The sequence below is a fragment of the Bubalus bubalis genome, chromosome 1, assembly GCF_019923935.1.
Source record: "Bubalus bubalis isolate 160015118507 breed Murrah chromosome 1, NDDB_SH_1, whole genome shotgun sequence".
Taxonomy (NCBI): domain Eukaryota; kingdom Metazoa; phylum Chordata; class Mammalia; order Artiodactyla; family Bovidae; genus Bubalus; species Bubalus bubalis.
In genome coordinates, this window is record NC_059157.1 from 197,626,987 (window position 1) to 197,639,506 (window position 12,520).

Below are 12,520 nucleotides of genomic sequence, written 5' to 3' on the forward strand. Positions count from 1 at the left end.
ATGTTCTTTGGCCCTTGGGAGGGCCACGAATCATTGTAATATGAAAGATTTTTCACACACACTCATGCATCCCAACAAAAAACACAATTTGGAGGTGATAAGGAAATGGCAACCCACTCCAGTATTCTTGCTTGGAGAACCCCATGGACAGTGGAGCCTGGCGGGCTATAGTCCATGAGTTCAGAGTTGGACACGAAGAAGTGACTTAACACAGCAGTGCATATCATTGCCAACAGGAACGCACGCATCAGAGGAGACAGTACTCAGTCCTCACACAGGGAACTGTGTACTGTTCCTACCAGCCAGGTTTGAGAAACTTACCACTCTCAGAGCCTTGGGCAATGTACTCAGGAAAAATTACCTCAGGAGTGGGGAAAAATTATTCTATTTTGAAATTAAACAACATTTATAGTAGGAACAAAATGTGTAAGATATGGACAAATCTGAAAAAAAAAAAGTAAAAGTGGAATTAAAAAATTTGCTGAGGGAAATTAAAAATGACCTAAATAGAGAAATATATAAGTTGCTCAAAGGTAAGGAGACTCAATACTGCTAAAATTTTAATTTTTGCCAAGCTGATCTATAGATTAACACAAGCCTGATTTCTTTCTTCCTCAAGAAACTGACAAGCTGATTCTAAAATTCACATAGAAATGCAATTGACCTAGAATAGCCAAAAGAATCTTGAAGGAGAAAAAAGCTGGTAATTTCAAGACTTACTATAAAACTCGGCTATCATAGCAGTGTGGTACTGGTGTGGAGCCAGACAAACATCAACGGGACATGACAGCGTCCATAGCAGATCCACACACACAGGCACGGCTGACTTTAATAAGATGAAAGGCAATTCAGTGAAGAAGCACAGAGTTTTCAAGATTTTGGGGGGAGGAGGGAGGGAACCATGCTGTGTGGTTCCCAATGAGGGACTGAGTGAACCTAGGCCACGTCACTACAAGTTTGGAATCCAAAACCACCAGGCTGCTGGGGAACTCTCATTTTCAACAGGTATGTTAACAACTGGATATATCCATATATTAAAAAAATGAACTTTGATGTATACCCTGTATCACATGCAATTATTAACTCAGACTATAGATCTAAATGTAAAATTTATCTACTTCTGCTTCACTGACTACACTAAAGTCTTTGACTGTGTGGATCACAACAAACTGTGGAGAACGCTTAAAGAGATGAGAATATCAGACCACCTTACCTGTCTCCTGAGAAACATGTACGCAGGTCAAGAAGCAACAGTTACAAGCAGACATGGAACAAATGACTGGTTCAAAACTGGGAAAGGGGTACAACAAAACTGTATATTGTCACTCTGCTTATTTAACTTATAAACAGAGTACATCACACAAAATGCTGGGCTGGATGAAGCACAAACTGGAATCAAGATTGCTGGGAAAAATATCAATAACCTCAGATATGCACATGATACTACTCTCATGGCAGAAAACGAAGCGGAACTAAAGAGGCTCTTGATGAGAGTGAAAGAGGAGATGAAAAAGCTGGCTTAAAACTCAACACTCAGTAAACGAAGATCATGGCATCAGGTCCCATCACTTCATGGCAAAAAGAAGGTAAAATAATGGAAACAGTGACAGATTTTATTTTCTTGGGCTCCAAAATCACTGCAGATGGTGACTGCAGCCATGAAATTAAAAAATGCTTGCTCCTTGGAAGTAAAGCTATGACAAAACTAGACAGCATATTAAAAAGCAGACACATTCCTTTGCCAACAAAGGTTCATACAGTCAAGCTATGGTTTTTCCAGTAGTCATGTACAGATGTTTGCGAGCTGGCCCATAAAGAAGGCTGAGCGCTGAAGAATTGATGCTTTCAAACTGTGGTGCTGGAGAAGACTCTTGAGAGTTCCTTGGACTGCAAGGAGATCAAACTAGGCAATCTTGAAGGAAATCAACCCTGAATATTCATTGGAAGGACTGATGTTGAAGCTGGGAATCTAATACTCTGGTCACATGATGAGAAGGGCTGACTCACTGGAAAAGCCTTTGACACTAGGAATGACTGAAGGCAAAAGGAGAAGGGGGAGACAGAGGATGAGATGGTCAGCTAGCATCACCTACTCAATGGACATGAATTTAAGCAAACTCCGGGAGACAGTGAAGGACAGAGGAGCCTGGCGTGCTACAGCTCACAGAGTCGGACATGACTCGGTGAATGAACAACAACAACAACAAAACTTTTAGAAGATAGGAGAAAATCTATGTGACACTGAGATACAGATTTTTTTTTTTTACATATCACCAAAATGAAAATCCATAAAAGAATAAATTGATAAACTGGATATCATCAAATTTTTAAACCTCTGCTCTCCAAAAACACTCATAAGAGTGAAAATAAAGCCACAGATTGAGGATTTGTGTTCAGAACACATAAAGAGCTCTCAAAACTCAAGAGTAAGAAACCATCTAGTAAGACAAAATACTACCAAAAACATCTGAAAAGACATTTCTGAAAGGATATAAAGACTCCCTAGGAGCAATGAAAAGATGCTCAACATCATGAGTTATCTCAGAAATGTAAATCAAAGCTACAGTGAGATACTCATCTATTAGAATGTTTAAGATTAGAAAACACTAATCATACCAAACATTGGTAGGATGTGGAAAAAACTGGAATTCTCAGGTCCTGCTGGTGGGAATGTATAACGGTTGATCCAGTTTGGAAACAGTTGGCAGTTTCTTAAAAAGTGAAACATACACCTACCATATGGTCCAAACATTCTGCCACTAGATATTTACCCAAGAGAAGGGAAAGCATATGTTCATACAAAGACTTGTAGACATACCTTCAAAGCAGCTTTATTTGTAACAACAACAAAAAAATCCCTCAAACTCTATCAACAGGTGAGTGGATAAACAAACTGTGTATATCAATACAAATGAATACTATTCAGCAACAGAAAGTAATGAACTATTAGCATACGCCTCAAGATGGATGAATTTCAGAATAGTTATGCTGAGTTAAAGGAGCTAGACAAAAGAAGGACCTACCGTATAAAGCATTCAAGTTAATATCTAGTGACACAAAGTAGATCAGAGGTCGGGGGCAAACAGAATCTTTTGAGAATAATAGGAATGTTAACTATCTTGACTGTGGTGATGGCTTCACAGGCGTACACCCATATCAAAACTTATAAAATTGTACACTTCAAATATATGTAACTTACTGCATGTCAACTATATCTCAATAAAATATAAAAAAAGACTGAGGCACTAATTGAGACTTATCAGAGCAATTAGCAAGTTCAGCTCAGTCTAAAATTCAGGACACAATCTATGACATTTTTGTTATATATTTACCATTATTTATCTACCATCAATTTACATAAACATGTCCATTAAAACTGCTTCAAATAAAGAACTTACAGAGCATTTAGTCTATTTGGGAAGCTGATAATATATTTATAATAACTCATAATAAATTCCAATATTATAAAAGTTTTGCTAGCATGTGCTCATCTTCTGAGTCAGCCTACACTCTGTCTATGAAGTGTGTGTGCATATGTGCTCAGTCATGTCCGACTTTGCAGCCCCACGGACTGTAGCCTACAAGGCTTCTCTGCCCATGGGACTTTCTAGGCAAGAATACTGGAATGCGTTGTCATTTCCTCCTCCAGATGATCTTCCTGACCCAGGAACTGAACCCACGTCTCCCGCACTGCAGGCAGATTCTTTACCACTAAGTCACCAGGGAAGCCCCATCTATGGATTATGTATTTCCCTAAATAAACCTTTCACTTAAAAAAAACTATTAATTAAATAAAAATTCTGCTTGCTCATTAGAATTTTTCTTTACCTGGTGAATTTATCTCATTTACTACCAATCAGCAAGACTAAAAATAACTCAAATGTCCTCTAAGAGGGGGACCGATTAAATAAATTCTTATAAACACATAAGAGCAGAACTATGTGAATATAAGGAATAAGGAAGCTCTCTCTACGCTGCTGCTGCTGCCAAGTCGCTTCAGTCGTGTCTGACTCTGTGTGACCCCATAGACGGCAGCCCACCAGGCTCCCCCGTCCCTGGGATTCTCCAGGCAAGAACACTGGAGTGGGTTGCCATTTCCTTCTCCAAAGCATGAAAGTGAAGAGTGAAAGTAAAGTCACTCAGTCATGTCCGACTCTTAGCGACTCCATGGACTGCAGCCTACCAGGCTCTTCCATCCATGGGATTTTCCAGGCAAGAGTACTAGAGTGGGCTAGTATGGACTAATTCTCCAAATACATTGTGGATAAAAAAAAAAAGGAAAAATGGGGGAAAATATATGTTAAATAAAAAGTAGTTAGTGGAATACAGAGATAAGTCACCATCAGAGATAAGTCACCATCAGTTTCTAGCTGCAAAAACTGCTGGTTTCATTGGACAAAACTTTCTTTGTTTCAGGACTATCATAATAAGACATTCACAGGCAACGACACGGAACATAGGCTCATTTATGGATCCTGGAGGAAAGCTGGACGCTGGTAAAGAAACTTTGAAAGTCTGAGGCTGAAACCTAGAAGCACTAGCAAGAACAGAGGAGAGGTGCAGTATTTCGGGATGGAGAAACTACAGGTGACCCTCTCAAGGGTGGGAGCTAAGATGGCTCTTCTCTCTCCAATCCTTCCCTGCTTTACCACATGCTCAGTGGAGGCCAGCTGGGAACTGTGTGGGTGCACGTGAGGTGGGCTGGGGGTTTGTGGGCTCCAATACCAATTACTGTGAAAAGCTGCAAAAGATTAGGCACACACATACGTTCTGGGGACAGAGAGTACCCGTAGTAACCTCAAGCAAACTGAGAGAAGAGGCTGTTAAAGACCTCTTCCAGAACATGAACAGCTTGGTGTGCTGACAGCCAGCAGAAGCAACGTGTGGTCACCAGAAAGATTTGTTAAAGATTAGGGTTTTTCTTAGTAATTTCTAGAAAAGGCTAGAGAACACTGAAGAATGAGGGTGGGTGGAGTTCAGGCAACTTGTGTAAACTTATGGTTTACTACTTTGTGTGAACTGCCAACAATCTTATTACAATAATACTAAAAACAAACGATCTGCTTGTGTGATGTACACACACACACATATGCACACGTATGTATTTGCCAAACAACTTCATCTGAGAGAGTAAAGCAACCTCATTTCCATGATCCCAGAAAGTATTTTTGAAAGCTTAACAGACGTCAGTATTTTTAAGACTACTTTGGCAAAATCAATTCTAAAAAATTTTCAATAAAAAAGTACATCTAAATTTAGAAACCAATATGCAAAATATACAAGGTAGCATTTTCAAAATTATCAAGCTTATATGATACAGGCAAGATCTACTGACTAGTTCTTAAATCAACTCTTCTGAGTTTAAAAAGGGTCACAGTCACAGAATTCATAATCTAAGACTTCCTCTGATTTAAACACTGAAAGCACTGTTGGCTGGATTATAATTACCCCTGGTTTGATACTACTTTGAATGACATTTTTATCCAGCCCAAAACTATGGCACTAAGGGAGGCTTGTTTATTCACTTATTTGCAATGCTAAAATTTACCAGTATTTGATTATGAAATTTAGGATTACATTTGTATACAGAATGTGGACGTTAACTTTTAGGGGGAAAAAAATCCATTTTTTTTAAAACCATTACTGTTTTATGGCACTATTTGGCAAAAGAAACAAATATCTCGAATTTACTTTTTAACTTCCCCAGGTTCTGTCAAATCCACATAGGTTCAAATTCTGTTCTGCTAAACACTTCCTGAGTTTTATTTTTGTCACCTATTGCTGGGATGGAAATGTCAACCTACCAACTTTACAAGATTGTTGTGTGAGTTACAGCAAGTAACCATAAAAAGGTTTAGGCACACTGCTGCCTCTGAAATACAAACTCAATAATTAACACCAATTTATGTTACTCTGGATAGAAAAAAATAATTCCTGCTTGTGGAAAATTTTCTAATAAAGTCATACCTTTCCTCTGAAATGTGTAATTAATATTTCAAATTATTTGGGCTCCATAATATGGCATTAAATTCTGATAATACTAGGGAAAGGTATTATTATTATTGCCATATAAATCTGAAAACACAAATGAAAACTTCTGGACAAAAGCAGATCATTCGTCTGACATTTTTAGTGCCTTTAAGTTTAGGGTGTGAAAAAAACCATGAGGGCCGTTAATGTAAACCTACACATTTTACAACAAAAGTGAGTCCTAAAGAGTAAAATGGATTTGTGGCTCAGCTGGTAAAGAGTCTGCCTGCAATGAGGGAGACCTGGGTTTGATTCCTGGCTTGGGATGATCCCCTGGAGAAGAGGAAAGGCTACCCACTCCAATATTCTGGCCTGGAGAATTCCATGGACTATATAGTCTATGAGGTCACAAAGAGTCAGACACAACTGAGCAACTTTCACTTTCACAATAAGGTCTAAGAAGCACTTAGACCTTTCAAATTATATTCCTGTTCAAATATCTTGTAAACTGTTCTTTACATTGTTGCTGTTCAGTTGTTCAGTCATATTCAACTCTTTGCGACCCCATGGATTGCAGCACACCAGGCTTCCCTGTCCTTCATTGTCTCCCAGTTTGCTCAAACTTACAGCCATTGAGTCAATATGCCATCCAACCATCTCATCCTCTGTCACCCCTTTCTCCTTCTGCCCTCAATCTTTCCAGCATTAAGGTCTTTTCCAATGCATCAGCTCTTTGCATCAGCTGGCCTGTCCAGAGTACTGAAGCTTCAGCTTCAGCATCAGTCTCTTCCAGTGAATATTCAGGGTTGATTTCCTTTAGGATGGACTGGTTGGATCTCCTTGCTGTCCAAGGGACTGTAAAGAGCCTTCTCCAGCACTACAGTTCAAAAGCATCAATTCTTTAGCGCTCAGCCTTCTTTATGGTCCAACTCTCACATATGTACATCACTAATGGAAGAACCATACCGACCTCTGCCAGCAAAGTGATGACTCTGCTTTTTAATAGGCTGTCTAGGTCTGCCATAGCTTTTCTTCCAAGGAGTAAGCGTCTTTTCATTTCATGGCTGCAGTCATGATCTACAGTGATTTTAGAGCCCAAGAAAATAAAGTCTCTCACTGTTTCCACTGTTTCCCCATCTATTTGCCATGAAAGGGACGGGACTAGATGCAATGATCTTTGTTTTTTCGAGTTTTAAGCCAGCTTTTCACTCGCCTCTTTCACTTTCATCAAGAGGCTCTTTAGTTTCTCTTCACTTTCTGCCATTAGGGTAGTGTCATCTGCATATCTGAGGTTACTGTTATTTTTCCTGGTGATCCTGATTCTAGCCTGCGTTTCATCCAGCCCTGCACTTGGCATATAACAAGCAGGGTGACGATATACAGCCTTCATGTACTCCTTTCCGAATTTTGAACCAGTTCACTGTTCCATGACCAATTCTAACTGTTATTTCTTGATCTGCATACAGATTTCACAGGAGGCAGGTATGATGGTTTGGTATTTCCATCTTTTAAGAAAATTTTCCAGTTTGTTGTGATCCACAGAGTCAAAGGCTTTAGCATAGTCAATGAAACAGGTTTTTTTCTGGAATCCTTTTGCTTTTTCTATGATCCAGCGGATGTTGGCAATTTGATCTCTGGTTCCCCTGCCTTTTCTAAATCCAGCTGGTACATCTGGAAGTTTTTTGTTCACATACTGTTGAAACCTAGCTTAAAGGATTTTGAGCATTACCTTGCTAGCATGTGAGATGAGTGCAATTGTGTGGTAGTTTGAACAGTCTTTGGCATTGCCTTTCTTTGGGATTGGAATGAAAACTGACCTTTTCCAGTTCTGTGGCCACTGCTAAGTTTTCCAAATTTGCTGGCATATTGAGTGCAGCACTTTCACAGCATCATCTTTTAGGATTGGAAATGGCTCAGCTGGAATTCTACCATCTCCACTAGCTTTGTTCGTAGATGAGCTTCCTAAGGCCCACTAGACTTCGCACTCCAAGATGTTTGGCTCTAGGCGAGTGATCACACCATGTTGGTTTTCCGGGTCATTAAGATCTGTTTTGTACAGTTCTTCTGTGTATTCTTCCCACCTCTTCTTAATCTTTTCTGCCTCTGTTAGGTCCATACTGCTTCTGTCCTTTAGTGTACCCATCTTTGCATGAAATGTTCCCTTGGTATCTCAAATTTTCTTGGAGAGTTCTCTAGTCTTTCCCATTCTATTGTTTCCCTCTTTCTTTGCATTGTTCACTGCAGAACATTCACTTGAGAAGAGACGCAAAAAGCAACAGAGGAAAGGAAAGATACACCCATCTGAATGCAGAGTTCCAAAGAACAGCAAGCAGAGATAAGAAAGCCTTCTTAAATTCTTTAAATTATGAATATCAACCTTCCTTTGAATTTTTTTTTTTTTAACTTTTCCACCTATTTGGCATACAGTGCTTCTTCCACATCTGAGTGACCTATTTTTCTAAAAGTTTGCTATTTCAACTGTTTTTAGGCAATCAAAAATCTTCTACTAGGTTACCTATCCAAACAACTATTTCCCTTTATTCCTTCCTGAAAATGCTGATTTTCTCCAGATAGAGTTCAATATAATCACTGAGGATAAGCTGCTATTCTCATGCCACAGGATGAACCTGGTGATGAACAATGACTTTTCTAAGCAAAAAGCTAATCCCATTCTACCTCTGCTGGTGGACTGGTTTACAGTGGGCTTGTAACCAAGGAATCTCAGGGAGTTTTGTAGGGATTCTGAAAAAGAGCTTTTGCTTGATTAAAGAAGAAAAAAAGGAAATTTACAGAGAGTTTCCTTTCCAGTTTTTCTGGTTGTTTGTCTTAAGTGCAGGATGCAGCAGTTATCTCTTTACCAGGAGGAGAAAGCCAAGAGTCTAAGAGAGAAGCTCACCCAGGGCCATGATATTATTGTCTTAACCAAGCCCCAAACACCCTGTTCTGGACTAAATTCCTGTATAAGCAACAAATTCCTGTATTTACTTAGATAGTCAACCACTTGTGGGCCAAAGTCTCCAAAAAGAAAACTCCCATATTTTCTAGTGAAATCATCTCAGGTAGCTTCTATAATAAAAGACTTCCTTCTCAGACCAAAGTATATGAACGCATAATATTTATATCAGTTTTTAAAAAATCAGATACGTTACTAAGAAAGATGCTATTTAGTGGTCCATAGTATTCAATACTTCAGGATATGACTCAAGAAGCTAACCTAAATTAATAACAATGCTTATTTAACAGTATAGAGACAAATCTGAACTCTTATACCCACTCTAAGAACAAAAATAACTTTAAAAAATGTAAGTTTCAAAAAGATGTCATTCTCAAATATTCATTTGAATAAATTATTTTAGAAAACACCACTGTTGCACTGACATAAAGCTTAAAAATATTTTATTACCTATCCAGAATGAGTAGGTTTTATGTTATAGAACAGTGTAAGTTTTATTACAAACATACACTTGCCTCTTAAAATCCTATGCAATTCCTTATCATGGAGGATAAAAATAAGGGGAAAAAATTGCCACCCTAAATTACAAGAATGGCCAAAGACTTAACAAATATGATGATGACAATACTGTCAATTATCAAGAGTCACAAGAAGAAAGGAACCATTAAAAAATTGTCAAAACCCCATGAATCATTAAAGACAAAGTCACCCTCAAGAAGGGTCTACTGATTTGAAACACTAACCAAGCTTTTAGTTCTAAGCGTGGGTCTATGTTTCAGACAAGCGATCAAGCTAGCAGATGTTAACAAACAATATTTTAAAAGTAAGCAAAGAAAGGAATCTGTAAGGAGAAAAGCAAAGACGAAAAGTCATAAAAGTTAAGAGGTCACACACTACAGACACAGAACAGTTTCTAAGGATATCACAGTGGAATAAACTGATTCTCAAAAACAATCTTTTGAGTATAAAACTTTTAAAATTTAAGATAATTTGATTATTATAGCAGAAAAGCAGTTGGCTATATTGAGGCTTTATAATGATAGAGATATTAACCATGGTTAGTAGGATTATACACCAAACTTCCTCAATAAGATAAGATTTGTTAGTTCTGTTTAAAACAAACAAAAAACAGTATGTTAAATAGAACAGAATGCCTTTTTCTCCTTTTCCTAAGTGTATACCCCTACAATTATTTTGTCTTGAGTATACTCTCCAGGGAGAAGGCAATGGCACCCCACTCCAGGACACCCCAATTATATAAAGTAACCAGCACTTCATTTAAAATAAATCCTGAATGAGGTAAATGTTTCCAGTAAATATAAACTTAAACACAATGATTAAGGGAAAAATGTAACGATAGCATTTTGGTTACATTTTAGAATGTAAGGATGAATCATTTTAACTAACGATTCGAATTTACTCAGTTAATTCAACCTTAAAAATAAGATACTTCTTATATCTACTTAACATCAAGTGGTCACGATAGCACGGTCCAAAAGAACAGGGGAAAGATGAGAGCTGGAGATGAGCTGGCAGAACACGGCTTTCTTAGAACTGGCCAATCAATTCCAGGTCATCTGTTTTGCTGTTGCTATAGGGACCTTATGAATCACGACTTCTCCCTACTCTCCATCATTTAGAGAAGTGAATAACGTATGAAAAAGATACTGAAAACATTAACTTCCAGTAAAAATATATACAGTAAAAATTTTGATTTTATTACAGTTAATTATATATTTTCACCCACCTCAGCTTAGTAAATTAAAAAGTTTTGCCACTGGAGAAACATACACAGAATTATCTACATACCCACTCTTTCCAAAACTGTCCCTCACATCAGTCCTGAATGTTAAATCCACTGTATCTTCAAAAGTCTGAAGAACTTTCAAACAATGTTTTTATTTACTGTGATACCCAAACAGATGCATCTTTGTGTATAATGTTTACCATGATTGCTTACAGAAAGCAAATTTGACCTCAGAACCAAGTTAGATATATTATAAATTTAAGATATGTCTCTTATTTTAAGTTCACAAAAAAGAATCGTCATCTGAATATTTAACAGTGAAGTGTCATGACGTCTGTAACTTACTTTCAAATGGGATTCAGAAAAAGAATAAATATATGTGTAGTATAAAAATAACTTGTGTAAATATTGGAGAGAAAGCAAATACGGCAAATGTTATCAATGAGGGAGGTTATATGGGTATTCAAAGAAGTTTTTCAACTTTTCTGTGAAAAATTTCAAAGTAAAAGGTTGGGGGAACAAAATTCCTTCACTGGCTCCTAGTTGTCCTAGGTTTTAGTAATTACCCTGAATATACACATCCAGTCCTTTCCTTTTTGCCTCAAGACCTTTCTACCTTTGCTTAGACAAACTTACAGAATTGTGTTAGGTCTTTTAAAAAAATCATCAACTCTAGCAAAGTACGCTTCAAGGCTGGTATCAGTGAAACTGTTTTACCTGAAAGTTAACATCTTCTTTCTTAAATATTAGTGCTCGAACTTCATCAGGATCTCCATTAAATATAGCTTGCACCAGTGAGGGCTAAAATACAAGAGAGTAATAAAAACATTAATCATACCACATGGATGATTCTAAAGCTATTTCCACATAACTTTTAAATCTAAAATTTTTCTTCCCTATCACAACAAAAATCACTTGGCTTTTGACATGAACCAAGTTTCATGAAGTCAAATTATATGAAAGTACAAGATTCCTCTTTGGAAAAAAGAGTAGGCCTAATTAAAAAACAATCAATTCCATATGACCAAAATTAGGTAGTATAATACCATAATTAGATTTTATATGAGTGGAAACCTTTTTTTATACAGATGGTAAGAAGAAAGTATCTTCCAAATAAATACAAGTGAGACATCTCAACACATACTTGCAGGACACAGCTCGTCAAACAGGCATTTGACAAGGAGCCCACAGAGGAAGCCTCCTCGAGCAGCTCTGTTTCGGGCACCCGAATAATTTGCATGAGTTAGCATTCCATGTGTAAAGATAAAAATCCAAAGAAAACCTGACAGCTGATGAAAATCACTGCTATTCAAAGACCAAAAATTACTGTAAATCTGAGTAACATGAAGAGGCAGACACATGCATGTCTAAATATAACAAGTTCTTAATCAACGATATAGCTTCTCTGATAAGGTATCACATTATACTCTCAAACAAAAAGTTAATTGACAAAGCTTTAAAAATAAAATTAAAGATGAAGCCTGATTCTTTTTCTGTAACAGCCCTGCATGTACATATATAAAATTCACTACAGAGAAGGCTGTGCCTCGGTGCTGCTGGCAACAGCCAACTTTCCTAAAACACACAGTTCCTCATACTTGCCACATCAGTTTCTAAAACCACAAGTAAAAACTGAAACATGGGTGCTGTAGCCTACTATCCTCAAATTATTTTTTAAACTCATTTTAACAGATTAAGAGATAAAGTCTGAAATGTTATCTAAACATCTGAAAAAGTGAAAATAGGAAATGTGTGCATTTATACACAAGTAATATTACATCACACTCACACACCTATATTGCTTTCACTTGGGTTTTTAATGTAACCAGTGGAAATTAACTTGCATTTAT

General features: G+C 37.4%; 1 protein-coding gene across 9 annotated transcripts in view; it reads right to left on the reverse strand.

The window, feature by feature from the left end:
- The window catches only part of ANKRD28 (ankyrin repeat domain 28), a 215,163-nt gene that overhangs the window by 110,876 nt on the left and 91,767 nt on the right, over positions 1-12,520 (reverse strand). For all 9 annotated transcript variants that reach the window (XM_025294166.3, XM_006048732.4, XM_044948609.2 and 6 more), the window contains one exon: positions 11,388-11,471. In XM_025294166.3, the coding sequence (XP_025149951.1) occupies positions 11,388-11,471 (84 nt within the window). The remainder of the gene's footprint in view (positions 1-11,387; positions 11,472-12,520) is intronic.